The following is a 19159-nucleotide window of genomic DNA, read 5'->3' as shown; positions in this document are numbered from 1 at the left end:
CCGGGTAAACTGGCTGTGTAACAGAAGGAGTGGGGATAGGGATCGGTGTAGGCGTGGGCGTAGAAGACTGCCCAGCCTCAGTCGGCGTGGATCCCTCTCCAGTCTCAGGTCTCCCACCGGGTGTGCCAACAGTGGTAAAAGGTACAAGACGGGGTCGGTCGGGAAACGGGAGGGTCACGGACAAGGAACGACCAATCTTCCAAGTCAGCTGGTCTGAAGCTAACCAAAACATTGCCAACATGGCAGAAGCATCTAGGTACTTTTCCTTATCTACATGTGCCAGGTCACGGGGGTAGTGGGTGAAGATAGAACGGGCGATGTATGAGGCTATGCCTCCACAGGTAATGGTGCCCGTCGTCTTCTGCCCGACAACATTAAAATGCTGAGTTGTCTGATACGCAATGTTAAGAACAAAGGGGCCCTCGCTATCAATGTTTAAATAGCCCCCCAAAATCGACAAATCATCATTGTTAATGTTGTTAGGCTATTTACGGCCAAAAATCGTCCCTCCAATGAGATGCCAAAAGTAACGGGCTGGGGGAAGGTGAATGTGAGCCAGCCTACGCTGCTCAAAGGGAGTCTGTGCCAAGGTAGGCCAAAATAAGCGCAGGACCTTCCGAGGAGGGTCCTGATGGCCGTGAGAAGACAAACCTAACCGCCTCCCAAATTCATTTAAGGTTCAGGTGGTAGTTCGGTTAAACAACCTAAAAGAGACACAAGAGCTCTGCGGGTCTGTGTCGTAGGCAGCAGCTGAAAAGGTAAAGGAGCTGAAAAACTCAAGGGTCAGCTCCGCATAGGTGAGTGCACTCATGGTGGTCAACCCGGTCATCCCCATCCCGTTCAACAACTCAGCAACAGGCTCGTAAATCCGCAGTCTCTCAAGGGTGGTCCGACACAAGAATTTTGTAGAAGTAATGTCACAACGCTCTAAGTTATAAAAACTTATACGATGCATCGAGTTCACGAAACTTACCTCAGGATAGTCAGGGTGCGGGTCAAAGGAGTCATCGGCACAGAACGTGGCAGTGGCACGTCCACCAGCGGGAGTGCCTCGTCCTCGACCTCGTCCAGCAGTGCCCGAAGAAGAAGCCAGTCCAGGAACTGGGCGGGGCACTAACGCAGACCTGTAAGCAGCTGTGACAGCGGGTGACGACGCAGCAGGGGTCATCACCGAATAGGAAACAGTACCAGCAGTAGAAATAGTAGTGGCAATGATAGTAGCAGTAGTAACCGCGGGGCTAGTGACGGTGGCAGCAATAGGGACCACCGTCTCAGACAAGGATGGGGTAACAGTAGAGCTAGAAGAGGACATAGTGTTAGTATCCATCCTAACAATCAAATAAGTCCGTAAATTAATCAAATAAGCAATTAAACACGATTTTCCCCAAATTATCACGAATTTTCGAAAATATCGAAATATAATGGCCTAAATCAGGTCTAAAAAAGCAATAAATTAACAAGAAATAAAGGGGAATACTTACTTGATTGATTACCCACAAAAGATGAAGAGAAATCGACAAAAAATGCAAGAAACAAGTCGGATTTCAAACCGACTCCATTAAACCTTAAAATCCAAATTGTTTTAAATACTGTGGTGATCCATTCCGGGATGGTGAGCAGTTGTTGAGCAGGTATGACTTGGATGCGCGAGGGTTAGCTGGGGATGAGTCACCACGAGTCAGCTAGTAGTCTTCCGCTATTGTGTCGAGATACTTTTATTTATTCAGTGTGTTTTTAGTTTGAAACACTTGTACCGTATTTTATTAGTTTGGTTTTGAATGTAATCACTTTAACTATTTACTTAACGTACGTTATTTGATGGTATATTTGATATACTTTACCTCGAGCAACCAAGATGGTAGTGTTCTCATACATTAGGTGGTCTTGGTAAGGCACCTTGGTGTATGGGGTGTTACAAAGTGGTATCAGAGCGATGATTTTGGAACCTGTAACTAATGAACCCAATGATTGTAGAGAGTCAAACCAAACCGGGTAGGAGTTGTTAGAAGCTAATGCAAAGACTTGGGAGGCGTCCTAAAGTCGCGAACTCACCCTACAACTTTAAACCGGTCACTATGGGGTGTTATAGGGAATGCTATGTGTTTAGTATTGTTCATATGTATAGGTTGGATGAATATGTTGGATGAATAGGTTGGATGAATATGTTGGACGAATATGTTGGATGAATACGTTGGATGAATACGTTGGATGAATATTATCGATGAATTGGTTGGAAAAGATGAAGAATGTAATTGCATGAGAATATGAAATTCATGTGGAGAACATGTTTATGTGATGGAAGTGGATTTTATAATGTTGTTATGTTAATAACATGTGAATAGGGGATTTGATGTCGTATATTATGTTATTGTTTTTACGTAAAGTTATAGAATAAAAGCATGTGGGTAGTACATGATTGATAAGTTGAATATTGTATGAGCATGATGGGTGCTATTGTTTGGCTTTTGTAGATAGTAACATGTGGTTAGGAATACTGGTTTTACGAGTATCGAGTTGGTTTTGTTTGCTTTGTTGTTGTTTAAGTTGTTTGGAAGGAAAAATCAAGTAGTTATGTTGTTCGATTATAAAGGAGCTGTCTTTAAACTGTTATAACTTGAGATTCATATATGATATGGATGTGATTATAATTGGAGGTGATAGCTTGTTTTCTTACAATTCTAAAAATAGGTCACACGCCCAAAATGACCAAGAAACGAGTGAGATATGACCGTTTTACGAAAATTGGACAGTGCTGAGAACTGCGTAGGGTACTCGATCGAGTAGCCCTTACTCGATCGAGTACACCTCTTGGTAATCGATCGAGTAGCCCTGTTAATTTATTTTACGTGCTTCTGATCTTCACCTACTCGATCGAGTAGGCCATACTCGATCTAGTGACCCCTGTTTTGGTCTTATGCTTATCTTTTTGACCTCCCTGCATGTCATAATTATTTCAAAGATGTTTTTTTTGTTTCTTTATGCATTGTTTTACATATGTGTTGGTCCTGATGCGTAAGTTACCCAATCTTATAATGTAAGGAGTGGCACCTTATGGTGGGTATGAGTTTAGTGGGGAGGACATGGGCTATATGTGGTTGTGATGGATAGTGGAAAAGGAAAGGGAAGATTGGTGAGTTTATCGAGGCAAGGAGCATGTTTTGTGAGATGTTGTGAGTGATATAATCTCGAGTTTGAGTAATGTAAAGGTAAGTGAATATGGGCAAGGGGTGATGTAAGTCTAAGGAATGTGAGAATGAAGTGATTGAAATGAGGGATGCGAATGGTGGTAACTTGGGATGTTTAAGGATTTATAGAGGGAGATAGTTATAACTGGGTTGGTTAAGAATATATATAATGGAGGGTCGTTGTAGAGGGATGGAGAAGAATGGTATATAGTGAACTTAGATTGAGTTATGCCGCGACGTGGATTTGTAAATAGTGACTGTGTTTGAAAATTTGGATTATTAAGAGGTGAGCCTAGTGTGTAATTCTTTGGGCAATTAACAGTATGAGGTGAATTTTTGGTTTTCTAGGGATACGAAAAGAAGATACAACTAATTGAAGAGTAACCGGTGGTTGTGTGGACTTAATGGTGACAAGTGTGAGTGAGTAGCATGACGAGAGAGGATCAGTGATAAGAAAGAATGAGAAGATATTGATATGAGTTAATAGAATTTGAGTTATGAGCAACTAGAAGGTAACCGGATTACTAAAGGGTTAGGTAGAAGGAGGAAGGAGATGAATTATTAATTGGTATTATTGAGTGAAAAGGGGAAAGAAGGATGGAAGTAAGCTGAGAGACCGTTGACCGGAGTTAAGGAGCATGAAAGTAAGGAATCATGGAGATGTACGATAGCATCATGAGAGGGTATGAGTTAATGGTTATATAGAAGTTTCAGGGCAACATGTTAGCCATGAGTTTCGAGGAATTAAGGGATGTAAGAAGTTGGTAAAGTATTTGCACGATATGAGATTTTGGTGGTGAGTTGGGTGACTATACAATTAAGGACAGAATTGGGATGAATGCTGAGGTAAATTTTGTTGACGGATTTGCTGTTTGTTAATTAGGATGTTAACTGAAATAGAAATGAACTGTTATGTTTAGAGGTGAGTGTAAGAGATTTGTTATATGAAAGGTGTTGGTGTTGTGATGTTATCACTAGTAGTTAAGGATGACGTTAAATAGAGAAGATAGCCGTTCTAGAGAGGTTGATTTTGTGGAGGCCGGATTGGTATATATGGTTGTGAGGGAGTATAATATATGGATATATGAGACGTCTGCTAGTAGTTGGGTATTAATGGTATGGTTACATTTGTCAGGACGTGATAGTTATGCGAATAAGGGAATGTGATATGAGGGGCATACGAGTTAAGCTCGGGCGAGAGGTAACCTTTATCAGGTGGTAACTTACGTGATCAGGATTGGTTAGTTAGATTCTATTATGGGTCTATGATGTTTGTAAGTGTTTGTGTGAGGTTCTGACCTCACGAATAGTGGTATGGTGTGATAGTTATAAAGTTGTTATCTGAGTGTTCCATATCATATGTTGTGTACGGTAACCTAATAGGATGGTATTCAAAAGTGGTAATTTCGGTGATCTGAAATGGCTAGTTATACTTGTATGTGTATTTATGATACATGTAAGTGATAGTGTGAGGTTCCGACGTCATGAGTAATAGTATGGATGATATTCAAAAGGTTATTATCTGTTTATTCCGTGTAATATGTTGCGTTATGATCTAGCGAAGAGGTTTTAAGAAGTTTTCTTGTCAAGGAATTATATTGAGTCAGTATTTATGGGATTGTATAAGTTGCGATGACTATCGATGAGGTTGTTGTGCCTCGGGCACAGAACTTCGTGTTGTGAAGCGAGTATTATCGCACTGCGGTGCGGCTGTTGGTGGCGGTGTTGCGATGCCCTTATCAGTTTTGGTGGAGTAGGCGGGATACTGATGAGAGAAACTTTCGAAAGTGTGTATCAGTTATATAGATTATTGTTTTGTGTACTAATGTTTCCTATTAGTTTCGGTCTGGGCATGTAGATTGTTGTTTTGTTTATTGATGTTTCGAACCCGTTTCGGCTTGGGAGTGAGGGTAAAGTATGATATGGAAGAGAGTTGTGTATGTTTCCGTTGTTGTCCTGGTATAGTGATATTCTGTTAATGGGACATAGTTGTGAGAGTTTGTTGGAGTACTTTTGCTCTTGTTTCAAACGAGGCATCGGTTGACATAGTAGTGGCAAGTGATTCGTGGAACATGTTATATGTTGTACTGAACTGGAAACTACAAGTGGTTTATAACTTTTATTAGGACAGTAGGTACGAAGTGTTGGGACTTAGTATCATGTTAAGTTATGGGTGAGTTTTGCGGTAATAAAAGTAAAGAACTTGAGGATCTAGTGTGAGTGTGTGTAACATTGTGGATCGTGAGTTATGATTTTGGAGATAGGTGCATGTATAAAGAAGTATGTCGTTTTGCAGTAATGCTGAAAAGTTGATGTAGTGGTTATGTTGTGGATTTTATAGTATAGGATAGATGAAGTGCAGAATAATTGGAGGCACGAGAGCTGTTAGAGAAAGAGAGCCCTTGATATAGGAATGGTTGTAGGTGTTGAGGTTATAGTCGGTTATCGTTGACATGAGGTGGTGATGAGGGTTATGGGACGTATAGCAAAGGATCTAGTATTAGTGAGTTACGAGGACGTAACATTGATCTTTAGAGGAGTAGGATGCGACAAAGAGAGTTTGATGGTTGTACATGTTGCAGTATATTTGGAAGTTGAGCCTTGGTGTATAATAAAGGATGGATTTATGTGCGGTTGATACTATTAAAGGTAATGGTAGAGCTTGTAGCAGTGTGTTGTTTATAAGTGTGAGTAAACTTCGAGGACGACGTTCATTTTAAGGGTGGTAGAATGTGACATTCCGTTTTGGTGGTTGATCTTGCTTGGTGGATTGTCTTGACATTGGATTTGCTAGTGGGTAATAGGTTAGTGAGACGGAAGTAGCGACATTTGTGGTTGGTATTCGGTAGTATTATGGAGTTAGTATCGAGAGGCCATGCTATAGTTGAGACTGTATCGTGAGCCGTGTTATGGAAGTAGGCATAGTTGGTGAAGTTAGTGTTAGGTGTACGTGTTTTATGAGTTGGGTTTGAACTTCAGGGATGAAGTTCATTTTTAAGGAGGGAAGACTGTAATACCTCAGATTTATGAGCTTTTGGGTACTCTATCGAGTAGGGCTTACTCTACCGAGTAAGTCAGTTTTGCGTTCTCGAGTGAGTACTGCCTGTAGGGTACTCGATCGAGTAGAGGCAACTCGATTGACTAGGGGCTACTCGATCAAGTACCTTAGTTACTCGATCGAGTAAGTCGGGTTTTACACGGGTTTTGCTGGGTTTTGATAGCAATGCGTGAAATGATATATAAACTACCGTACATGAGTTCTTTTATATTTTACCTAAAATATAAACTTGTTACAAAGAAAACAAACCAACGTCGATTCTTTTTCTCTCATTGCTATAAAATCCAAGGGCTAGAGTCGTCGAATTTCAGAGTTCTTTATACCGTTGAGACCGTCGTATTGTGGGTAATATCCTTGTACCATTTTTATGTTAATTCGTTAGTTTTTTTTTTTTTGAGAAAACCTAATACGGGTACATTAAATAGCAATCAAATCCGCCTCTGCCAACGGTACAATGTTATGTGGAACCGAATCCACCCATCTACGCCTGCCTATAAACCAAGGAAACACATGTGCAAGTTCATGCGCAACCTTATTATTACATTTATGAGTAAAAGAAAACGAAACTGATTCAAACCGTAAACAAAGTGACGTTATTTCCTCATAAATAAGAAAAATATCACTACGCCCTTGCCTTTTCTTCAGCAGATCTTCTATTACCAATAGACAGTCGCTCTCTAGCATAACCCTTCTAATCCCCGCGTTCCAAGCTTCCTTAAGACGATGTAAAACTGCCATTCCCTCTGCTATAGACACCTCCCACTTCCCCTCCTCTTGCACTACCACACTCCACTCCACCCTTCCTTCGTCATTCCTACACACGGCTCCCCATCCTACCCCCATCCCCTCCACCAGTCCCGCATCGACATTAATCTTACGTATTCCCGCCTTCGTCTTCCTCCAACCCTATTCCCTACGGCCCAGTCCCCCTGTTCCCACATCCTTCCTTAGTTCCCCCATTTCCAACTTCACTTCCCGCACCCTTTTGACCACCATATCAGCCCTCCACTCCCCATCTTCGAAAATGGCCTTATTACGTCTTTCCCAGATTGCCCAACAACCTGTCATTACTTCCGCAAAATCCCTTCCATCCATAATCTTCATCCCTTCCTCCACCCAATCTCTTACTCGTGCAAACTCACCCACCTCCGGGACATTCAACACCAACTCGTCCGAAACTCCTCCCGTCCACTCGCAACCTCTTACAACATGAAACAAGACTCAATATGATGACCACACCGAGGACAAGCCCCCTCCATCAAATCGACATGACTAGCTAGGTTCGTCATTGTCGCAATAGCCTCATGACATAATTGCCAGAAGAAAACCTTAACCCTCGGCAATACAAGAGTATTCCAAATCTTATTCCACAAAGCTTGATCTCTCCTCCAGTCTGAATGCCCCGCGACCTCCACCCCATCCGCCGAAAGACGCTTATATGCGGAGCGTACCGAATAGACTCCATCCATCTCCACATCCCAACACCAGCAATCCGGACTTCTAGGCCACCCAACCCGGATACCCAATATCCTCTCCTGTTCGAAAGGCAGAAAAAGCTTCCGAATGTTTTCAACATTCCATCCCTCTCCCCCCTCGTTCATTAATTCACCCACCCGCATATGTTCATTCGCCGCCCTCTGAGGTGATATAACCCGTCTAGTCTATGTACCTCCTATCCATGGATCTCTCCAAACCCTTATCGACATCCCATCCCCTACTCGCCTACGCATCCCTAGCTCTAACACCGATCTCGCCTCCTATATACTCCTCCACGTATAACTTGGATTTAACCCCAACTCAGCCTCCATAAATGACGAGTGAGCGAAATATTTCCCCTTAAGAACACGACCCATAAGACCCCCCGCATCAGTTGCTAACTGCCATGCTTGCTTACCCAAAAGAGCTTTATTAAACATATCGAAATGCCTTAAACCAAGCCCACCCTTACATTTCGGTCTACACATCTTTTTCCATGCTACCCAAGGTATTTTCCGCTTACCATTCTCCGAACCCCACCAAAACATCGAGACCAAAGATCGTAACTTGTCACAAAAATTAACCGGGAGCCAAAAAACGCTCATCGCATAGGTAGGAATAGATTGGGCAATTGCCTTTATCAACACTTCCTTCCCCGCCTTACTGAGCAGCAACCCATGCCAACACTGTAACTTCTTACTAACCCGATCTCGAATGATAGACGTTATCACCTTCTTTGACGTCCCAACTACCGTGGGCAGTCCCAAATACTTCTCCTACACATCCACCTTTCGAACACCTAAAGCCGCCACGACCTGTTGTCTCCTCCTTACCGTAGTGCCATGACTAAAGGAAACTGTCATTTTATCAAGATTAACAAGCTGACTTGATTCATCCTCATATTTCCTCAAAATCTCCATGATCACTTTTGCTTTAGACTCCTTAGCCTTCACAAAGAAAATACTATCATCTGCAAACAAAAGGTGAGAAATACAAGGAGCCGAAGGTGCAACCCCGACTCCATGGATCGATCCAACTTCTGCTGCCCGATGCATAAGGCTTGATAAAACCTCAGCACATAAGATAAATAAATAAGGAGAAAGAGGATCACCTTGGCAGAGCCCTCGATGTGGTCTAAAAATATCTGTACCCGACCAATTAATTAACACCGAATAACTAACTGAATGCACATACTGCATCACACATGCCGTCCATCTAGTATCGAAACCCATCCGCAGAAGAACCGCCTCAAGAAAATCCCACTTAACTTGGTCATAAGCCTTCACCATATCAAGCTTTAATGCCATATGCCCCTCTCCACTTCGAGAATTCTTCATGTGATGGAATATCTCAAAAGCCACTAACAAATTATCAGTAATAAACCGACCAGGTGTGAATGCATTCTGATTCTTAGACACGACATCCCTAAAGATAAGTTTCAGCTTATTTGCGAGTACCTTCGCCACCAACTTATAAACCACATTGCATAGACTTATTGGTCTAAAATCCTTCAATTTATCAGGAGCTTTCTTCTTAGGAATAAGCACAATATTTGTTAAATTGAAATTCTCCGGGAGTGGTGCTTCATTTAGAATATTAAGAACAGTACGAATCACTGCACGTCCAACAATATGCCAATAAGTTTGATAGAATAGTCCATTCATACCATCCGGTCCTGGTGCCTTTAGGGGGTGCATCTGATTTAAAGCCATAGTGATCTCCTCAGCTCTATACTCGTCTTGTAGCAACTTATTCGAGTCGTCCGTAACCCGCCCCTCAACACCGCTCAGCACCTCCTTCAAGTTCGATGGTCGATCCATGGTAAAAAGCTGCTAGAAGTAATCCATCGCGCACCTCGAAATTGCCTCCTTCCCTTCACCAACCTGCCCCTCCTCATTTACGAGTTTCTTGATAAAGTTCTTTTCTCTCCGCTGCCCTGCCTTCCTATGGAAATAGTTAGTATTTCGATCCCCATCCTTTGACCAAATAGCCGAGACCTTTGCCACCAAAAACGTTCTTCCTGTAACATCAACTGCCCAATTTACGCCACAAGACGCCTTCGGTCCTGAACCTGCCGCATCCCCCTACCCCCTTCATTAAGCACTTTTAACCTCCATCTCTTTTTATTGAGATCTCATAAAATCTTACCAATACTTATGCATTTCCATCGAATAAGTTCCCTCGCATACCCATTAATCAAATCGAGTAGCTTCCCATCCCCACTTCCCCATCCTCTTGCCATGGCCTCCTCACAACCATCCTCCCCTACCCAAATATGTTCAAATCGGAACAATTTCGACCCTCCCTCATCCCGAATTCGTGCATCAAACATTACTTTAATTGGAGCATGGTCCGACCATTCTCTATCGAGATGAAATAATTTAGCAAATGGATAAATTTCACTCCAACTCTCTGTAATCATAGCTCTATCAATCCTACTTTGACGGTTATTATCACCCTCTTGCCCATTATCAAAAGTACACTCATACCCCTGAAATTGTAAATCTCGCAGACCCACTTCATCCACAGCATCTCGAAAATTATTCATCTGCCATTGCACCCTCGGCCCACCTTTCATTTCACTAAAATAAAGTACCTCATTATAATCCCCGATACATAGCCAAGGGCCAGTCGAATCTCCCGCTAGTAATCTAAGTTGTCGCCAAGAAAGATGACGATCCTGCACTGCTGGCCACCCATAGAACCATGTACATCGCCATACTATTCCACCAATCTCTACATCAAAATCCATGTAATGATCCGATGCACCTCGAAACGTACACTTTACCTCCGCTCTCCAAAGAAAAGCCGACCCTCCCGATCTTCCCACACTATCAACCATCAGACCATCATACCCATCTATCTTATTAATAACCTTTCTCATATCACGACTACCAAGTTTAGTCTCACAAAGAAAAACAATAGCCGGGGACTCCCGTCGGATAAGATTCCGAAGACCGCTAACTGCAGAGGGGTTGTCCAGCCCCCTGTAGTTAAGACTTAAGCAACTCATTGGGCCTGGCGGGGTTGAACTTGTTCAACCTCCGCCTCAGATATAAACACATCCCTGTGAATCAATGCCTTCTTCACTACCTCCGGACCCCCCACGTCATCATCTCCTCTCATTCTCTTCTCGTTCTCATTCAATATTGGAATAACATTGATAGACTGACTCCCCAAAACTCCACCCTTTAACTCCCGCACTCGCCGTCTCCATGTCTACACTTCCCCCCTTTCCGCTAACATCCCATCTTTAGGCATAATCTCCTTCACCCCCAATCCCTCATCAGCTACCCCACGCCTCTCCCCAAGGAGAGCTAACACACTCCCACGCTCTTTATCGCATAGACCTATACCAGCCTTGGCCGCATTCTCTTCCAGGCCCCTTGTACCCACGTTCAACTCCACTGTCAGTGGCCCCAACCCGTCCCTTCGAAACCCATCTGATACCCCCTCACCATCATTAGCCAATATACTGCTCACTTCCATACAATCCCCACCCTGCCGCGACTTCGACCTCCTGGTAAGTGCAAACTTCTGCAATTTCTCTATCATCTTTTTCTCACACCATATATATTCCGCATCAAACTCCGCCGTCAAATCCCTATTAGTTCTTCTACCCTCTGCCACCCCTGCCCTAGCTCCCTTCCATGGTGAAGCTCTTAAACCAGCCCCATAGCTTAGCTCATCCTCTTCATAAGGTCCCATATCACAGTCCTTCTCTCCATGTCCCAAAACACCACACCCATAGTAGTATATAGGCAATCTCTCATATTTGACATCAAAAGAATTAATTTTTCCACTTGGCAATCGAATATCAGTGGAAGAATGAAGCGATTTACGAATATCATACAGAATTCTCAACCATACCGCCCTCTCCATCTCCGGGAATGGTGCTTCATCTTTTGCTACAAATTTACCCAATTGCGTCCCTAATCTTCGCAAATTATCTTCATTCATACGACCTTTGATGGGAAGATCATATATTCGAGCCTAAATCGGAAGATAGTAGAGCGGAGTATCCATCAACGTTTCTTCAACATCAGGTTCATTAAAGCACCATGCAAATTTATCGAAGTGCCAAGGTTGACCCTCAAAGACCTTGATTTTGCCCGTTTCATCCTCAAATCGAAAAATAAATCTCTTTTCCCTCGCATCCAGTACATTAGCTATCACCTTCCCTGAAGGGTTCCATAATCTCAGCATCGTATCAACTGCAGCACGAGCGTTAATAGACTTTGAGGTCCATATTTTCCCTACGAGACTTGTCCCCTTCTCCTTCTCCTGTACCTCGACATCACCAACATCCCACTCGAAAGCTTCTACGTCGCCACCCGAACTTTCACCGACCACCCTTTTCCCTTTATCCCCACCCCTTCGTTCCATCAGAGAACCAGAATAGCCACAAGACAGAAGCACAGACTACGCAAATAAGACGCAAGAACGTGACCTAAAACTACAAACCCTAAACCGAAATCAATGTAACAATCATAAAAAGAACGCCTGAAAGAATCCTATTGATGTGACTCTTAATTACGCATATTTAGTCCCTTAATTGAACATATTTTGCATACCATTATAACATTTCATAGCCATTATATCCGTGAAATCCTTTCTACTTTGCTTTCCTAGTGTATTTGTATGACTTGTAGGAAAGAGGACAATGAGGCAGAATTCCCGTCTCCCGTGCACATTTGGAAGGTTGATGACGACCTTAGATGGACTAGTATGAAGAGGAGGCAAGAACAACGACCGACGAAGCGAGAATAAGGAGTATGCAAAGATTAAAAAGGACGTCAAGCAAAAGGATCACACTGTGCAACAATCCGAGCGGATTGTACACAAGACGAGTGGACTGGCATAGCATGATCCGAGCGTCCCGTGCAAGAGACAAGTGGATTCCCCCTTCTGATCCGAGCATCTCCTCTCCTGGTCCGAGCGGATCATGGTAGCACTAGGATATGCTCATCTCCTCGCAAGACTTGCATTTCCCCACTTTAAAACTTAGCATTGTTATTTACTAATCTATCCCTACTTAACCTAATGATGTACTACTATATATTCCATTTCTAATATTCAAGAAAAAACCGAGAAGTTCCCTTAGATTAAATCAATCTCTCTTAGATTAGATTAGGAGTAGATTAGAATAGATTAATCTCAATCATTCCACAAAATTACACATTAATCTTTACTTAATTATTGTTCAAACTTTATTATTATTGGGTAATTGAAGATTATTGGGTTATTATTGGAGAATTGATAACTCTTCATCAATCAATCAAGTTTTCTTCTATTATTCTTTGCTTTATTATTTGGAATCATCTTCATAGGTATAATTCTCTTTACCCTTGTTTAATTATTGTTAATCACTTTCATTTATTCATCATGTTTTGCTTTGTTAATATGATTGACAACCTTATTAACATGTTAAACTTGATCATAAGTGAGTAATTTCCTTAGCTAGTATTGATGGAGAATTAGGGGAAACAAACATGGGGATTGATTCATGCTTAATCTAATATGTTTTCATAATTAAATTGCTTGCTTGTTGTGATTCCAACTTATGCACATGTTATGTTTGATGAAATGCGAGCCTATGAATCCTTGCATTTTTTGACCCCTCATCTATCTTTTCAATGAGGCTTGTAAGCTTATACACAACCTCGAGCCTCATTAGACCATGCATATAGTTGGATAGTAAGGATTAAGTCGACTTGTAGGTGTTGTACAATCTAATCAATTCGGCTCCAGGACCCAAACCTTCTTAGGGATTGTAAGCTTATACACCAACTCGATCCCATCACAACAATAAGTGCTTGCTATATAATTGAGAACATGTTTGTATGATCACCACCATGAATCCCCTATGAACCCATGACATTCTAGTGCTTTTAATCATTTGTTTACATCTCTTGATTTATTGCTTGCTTTACTTTATTGCTTCCATTAGTTTAGAACACAACTACAAACCCTAACAATTGTGACACTAGCACAAAATTGAGATAGATAGACTTAGAACCCAAAGCACACCGTCCCATGGATTGACCTCGACTTAACCACTAGCTAGTTGTTTGTTGAGAATTATAAATATGTTTGATTGGGAGACACGACGACACCTCACCATCAAAATGGCGCCGTTGCCGGGGACGGTGTTATGTGATTAAGTTCTTACTTGTTTGCCTATTTTAATTTGCTTTAACCTTGAGGAACTTGTTGCTCAAGGATCGTTCTTACCGTTTTTGTGTAGTTTCCATGCTTGTATTTTTTTCTTTGTCTTAGATATGATGGCTCAAGACTTGACATAAGGAGTATATGTTGGATCTTTTGAGTATGACTATGGGTATATGGAGTTTGAGGAGCAAGTCAACACAAACCTACCTTACTACTCATACAATGAAAATCCTAACTACTACCCCAACTTTCCCCACCAAAATCACCACATCCAGTATCCACAACAATCACCCATCCAAGACCAACCCTACAATGAATTCCAAATACCAAAATACAACCACTTTCACACCCACCCACAACAAATGGATGAGCCTAACTTTGACATTCAAAGTATGATCCTCTAATTGATGGGAGATCAACAAAACTTTTTCAAACAAGTGCTAGAGGAGAGCCAAAATAGAGACAATGTTCTTCAAAATATTGTTACCCATGGTGAGGAGTTGGTAAATCAAATTGCTCAAATGAAGGAAATCCAAGTGGCTACTCCCCACTAATCCTTCAACATTGTCCATAAATGCGAATTCGAAGGAGTGACCTTTGATATGGAATATGAGAAGTGGGAAGAGTCAATCCCTTTGAGCTCTTGTGAGTACGAAAGTGTTGTGTTCGATGAAGAGGACACGAGGTTGAGTAAGCCAAATACTCTTAGCCTTTGTGAGTATGAGGGTGTGTCTTTTGATTTGAATTTCGAGATGGTGGAGGAAGGATTATTGGAGAGAGATGAAGCCCCCGTTTATGATTCCTATGAGGATAGCCATGATGACGAGATCGTAAAAGAAGCTTATGTGTTTTGCAGAAACTTACGGAATAAGGAAGAGGAAACTTGTGAGATCATTTTACTTGAGGAACGCATCCTTGAGAAATTTGAGATTTCTTATCATGAAGAAGATGAATGCCTCCTCCTTATTGCCTATGAAGACCATTTCACACCTACCGTGGAACCTATGTTTGTTGGAGATGATATGGTGGACCTTCTCCAAAAAGTCAAATCGTCATATTCTTGGTGGAAAAGCTCAAGAACAAACTTGCAAATGAACTCACTTGTGGAAATCTGGCACCCACGATTCCAACTTCTAAAGAACCCGATCATCAATGTTATGAGAATTCCCCTTCAACTTTGGAAGGATTGAGTAATCAAAATGCTATCATCATCACCAAAATGAAAGGAGAGAGTGGCAAATGGAAGTCTCCGAACGAAAATGAACCTTACTTCATCCCTAGCATTGACAAGAATCATGGGCTTGCTGGTATAAAACATTGCAAATATTCATGTGCCAAGAGAAAGGTGGAAAAGAGAATGGATGACAAGTTTCCTTGGCCAAGCTTCATATTGAATTTAAGCAAACCATACTTATGCTTATTTGGGGCTTGTTCACAAGCCTTTGACCTTCTTCTAAGAGCCTTGAGCTCTATGGACAAAATAAATAATTTTAAACAATTCAATCTAGTTTGGTGGAGTCCTATCTCAAACCACCTTTTGTAAGGTAAACCTTCCCCTAATTTTCGCATTGTATAATATTATATATACCTTTATTTTTCTTGCATGAGAGAAGTAAGAGAGGGTTGCTTACCCATTCATTGAGCATATTTTCAGAAAAAGATAAGAAGGAATCATAAAAGGGTGCAAGGGAAAGAATCCAGATAAAGGAAACAAGGGATTAACGAAAGACGGCACAAGACGCTCGTCCCGATAAGAAGACGCTCGTCCCGAGCCCTGCCATAAGCATAATTCGGCACTGATCTGAAATCCGCTCGGATTGTGAGGAAGACGCCCGTCTCAAAAAGAAGACGCTCGTACTGGCCCTGGGACGCTCGTCTTGAGCATAGCCTTTGAAACAAATCTGTACTGGATGAGAATCCGCTCGGATTCTCAAGAATCCGCTCGTCCCAGAAGAGACGCTCGTCTCATCCAGGATACGCTCGTCCCCAGCCGGTCACAAAACAACCAGGCTCCCTGACTAAGAATCCGTGCGGCCTCTCAGCAAGACGCTCGGATTACTCTATCAAGACGCTCGTCTTGAGCACGAGTCGCTCGGATTGCCTCAATTTTTAGCCGAGTTCTCAATCTATCCTATCGAGCCCAACCCTTATCCGCTCGACTACCACCCGTTTTCCTCTATAAACACCCCAACCATCCCTCATTTTCCTTATCTTATCTACTCAAAATCTCACATCATCATCTCTCAAAAATCCCCATCACAAAAACCAACCCAAAACCCTAACTTTTCAATTGAAAATGATGAACCTAAGGGGAAAGGCAAGAAATCCGCTAAGACTGCACCCAAGAAGCGCAAGGGTACTTCTTCATCAACTTCAAGGGAGGCAAGGGGCCATCGCAATGTGATGATACAAGGTTTGGAACAACTCGAATACTTCCCGGAGGTAATCTTCGCTTGCGATGAACACCGCCAAAAATTCGTTCATTTGCTAGGTAAGCGTTACGAGCCTACTCAATTTATCGATACCGCTGTTTTAGAAGTTCTCGGTATAAGGTATCAAACCGAGATGTTCTTCGATGGTTATGGTCTCGGGAAGCTATTCTATGCGCATGACGATGCCTACCTTAGTCTCATCCTCGAGTTTTTATGTAGTCTCCGAATCGTCACTAATACACAGAGAAGTGTTTCTATGGAGTTCCGACTTTGTAACCAAGACAATAGGTTAACCTTGGACCAATTTGCAAAATTTTTTGGTCTTGCAGTGCCAAATGACAACACCGATAAGCCCTCCGACTTCAATGTTAACCATATTTGGAGAGCCATTTCGGGGAGGGACCAAATGCTATACCTTTGCCATTCAACATCCGGTGATTCAGATCGCCGAGCGCTTCATAGCCGGCACCATCAATTGAAGGATAGAACAAGATAGGAGCACCCTTCTTGACTTCCTTCTTGGAGTCCTACTTAAATGTTCAAGGGATAAGGGCTTACAATTTCAACACACCTCTTGAGATGCTTACAAGGTTCTTTGATTATGCTCAAGGGAACTCTAACATTAAGTCCTTTGTGATGGGAGGCCTAATCACAATGTTGGCCAATGACCTTTGCCCCGGGTTTAACCTTCATGGGGCTTATGAAAAGCTCGAAGGGAGCACTTTGATTGATGAAGATGCTATCTTCAACCACCACCGGTGGTGCACCCACACTCAAACCGGGAGTGTGGAGTGGTTTAGAAAGGGATGCTCTTCAATTGTCCTCATGGGGTGGAACGTACCACCTACCGAGCTACGGTTGAGTCGGTACTCACCTACACCGAGCTATCTCCTCGATATTGAGATTCACCCAAACCCACCACAAAGAGAAGAAGCACCTCGTGACCCTCAACAACCTCATGGGATGCCGGTACGGGGTAATGCACCACCATCCTATGTACCCATTCCACTCTACCCCACTCAACATGTACCGTTCACTCCCCAAGTTCCCGATGCTTCGGACATGAATGACTTGATGAAGCTTATGCAATGGGTCGATCTTGGAGTGCATGATGGGAGGGTTGACAACTATTTGGCCTTTTATCCTCAATACTACAACATGGCTCAACAAGGGTATATCGACCCTAGAGGCCCTCGCCCATCTTGGGCTCAACCGCACCTTTTGTTCCCTAATCAAGGGAACCAAGACGGGAACTTTGGCGGCCAAGGTGGAGGTTTCTTTGGCCAAGGAGGAGGGTATGACCATGGAGGTTCTAGAGGGTATAGATACCCCGATGATGATGATGATGACGAGTGAGATGGCAAGAGGTGTCTACCACATCACCTCCAATTGTAAGATACTCCTTCTTTCCCTATCTCTTATGTATAGTTGCATTGCATTTTAACTTACCTTGCATTTAGTTTACACCTCACTTGCATTTGTATTATATTTCATATGGCATTCACATTAGTTAGTTCATATAGTATAGTTTTCATTGTAATATATCTTACATGATTCATGTAGCTAGTTGCATATAGACTAGAATTCATGCATAGTCACGAATGACCAAACCTATTTCTTTCTACACTAGAAATAGTGCTTAAATCGGTTTGGGGAGGTTTGATCATAGGTGACCATAGTTTAATAGAGAACATGTGTAACACCCCATTTATTCAGGAGCCTTTAGCCAGACATCCCAAGTAAATGAGAGCGTTACCATCTCGGTTTTCCGAGGTAGTGAATAACAAAGTCCAACTCACCAAAGTACTTTAAATTAAAACTTAATGATTACATGATTATTACAACTTAACCAACTAAAACTTAATATAAAATACAATACATCTCGCAGCGGAAATAAATAAATTGATATAATTATTCTAAGTGATCTAGACTTCAACTATGGTCCAAGTCGAGCTCACATCCCAATGCTCCCGAGTCAGCTAATCTTTATTACCTGTCAAATCTGCTCCCCATAAAACGGTTCACCGCAGGTGTTCACGAATACACTGTCAACCACGAGGTTGAGTAGGAATAACCAACAACAAGTCAAGTAAAATGATATGCTATATAATACAAACACGACTGAGCTCATCACCCGAAACACCCATTCATCCCGCCAATCCCTGGCCCGGGGTATTCATCATTCTAACCAAAGTTGAGGTATTCACCATCCCAACCGAAGTTGAGGTATTCACCATCCCAACCGAAGTTGAGGTATTCAATTATACTCCATGCCAGTTATGATAAATCATCTCAAACACGAGCTGAGGTATCCAATGCAAAGGAAATTCCAATATAAATAATCAAACCATAAACAATCCAATAACCTATAATCCACATCCATTAATTCACCCAATTCCTCAATACTTTTATAAATCCACAAATCAACAAAGATAAGACGAGTTGAGTAGTTATCCTACCTGGCGAGAAAATCCAATTAAGCAGCTCAAGCGATCCAAATAACTAAAGCAATCCGACCCGATTAATTATTCTTCAGAAATCGGCACCTAACAAAATATTATAATTCAATTATTTATTTATTTATCCAATTTGTTATATTACTCAACTTTATTTTAATTATATTAATTTATTTTCCGTTTTAAATTATTATTACGTAAAACCCGTTTATGAAAGTCAAGATCCGACTACTTTATTAATACCCGAGTAACCCAAATAAAACCCGACTTAAATAAAACCCAAACCCATGCAAACCCACGACACTCACGTACTCCCCCTTTTATCCCGTATAAAACTTCACAACCACCCACACATAGAACCCGTTTAAAACACCCAACCCA

The 19159-nt window shown here is 42.0% G+C and overlaps 1 protein-coding gene across 1 annotated transcript; it reads right to left on the bottom strand.

Moving 5' to 3' along the window:
* Positions 1–9551: 9551 nt before the first annotated feature.
* Positions 9552–10732, bottom strand: LOC141601676 (uncharacterized). Its single transcript, XM_074421969.1, has 2 exons — positions 9868–10732; positions 9552–9739 (listed from the first exon to the last, which is right to left on the bottom strand). The coding sequence occupies exons 1-2, from the start codon at positions 10730–10732 to the stop codon at positions 9552–9554; spliced, it is 1053 nt and encodes a 350-aa protein (XP_074278070.1).
* Positions 10733–19159: the final 8427 nt, after the last annotated feature.

The sequence above is a fragment of the Silene latifolia genome, chromosome 9 (assembly GCF_048544455.1).
Source record: "Silene latifolia isolate original U9 population chromosome 9, ASM4854445v1, whole genome shotgun sequence".
Taxonomy (NCBI): Eukaryota; Viridiplantae; Streptophyta; class Magnoliopsida; order Caryophyllales; family Caryophyllaceae; genus Silene; species Silene latifolia.
The sequence above is the reverse complement of the archived record's forward strand: the minus strand, read 5'-3'. Positions and strand labels throughout refer to the sequence as shown.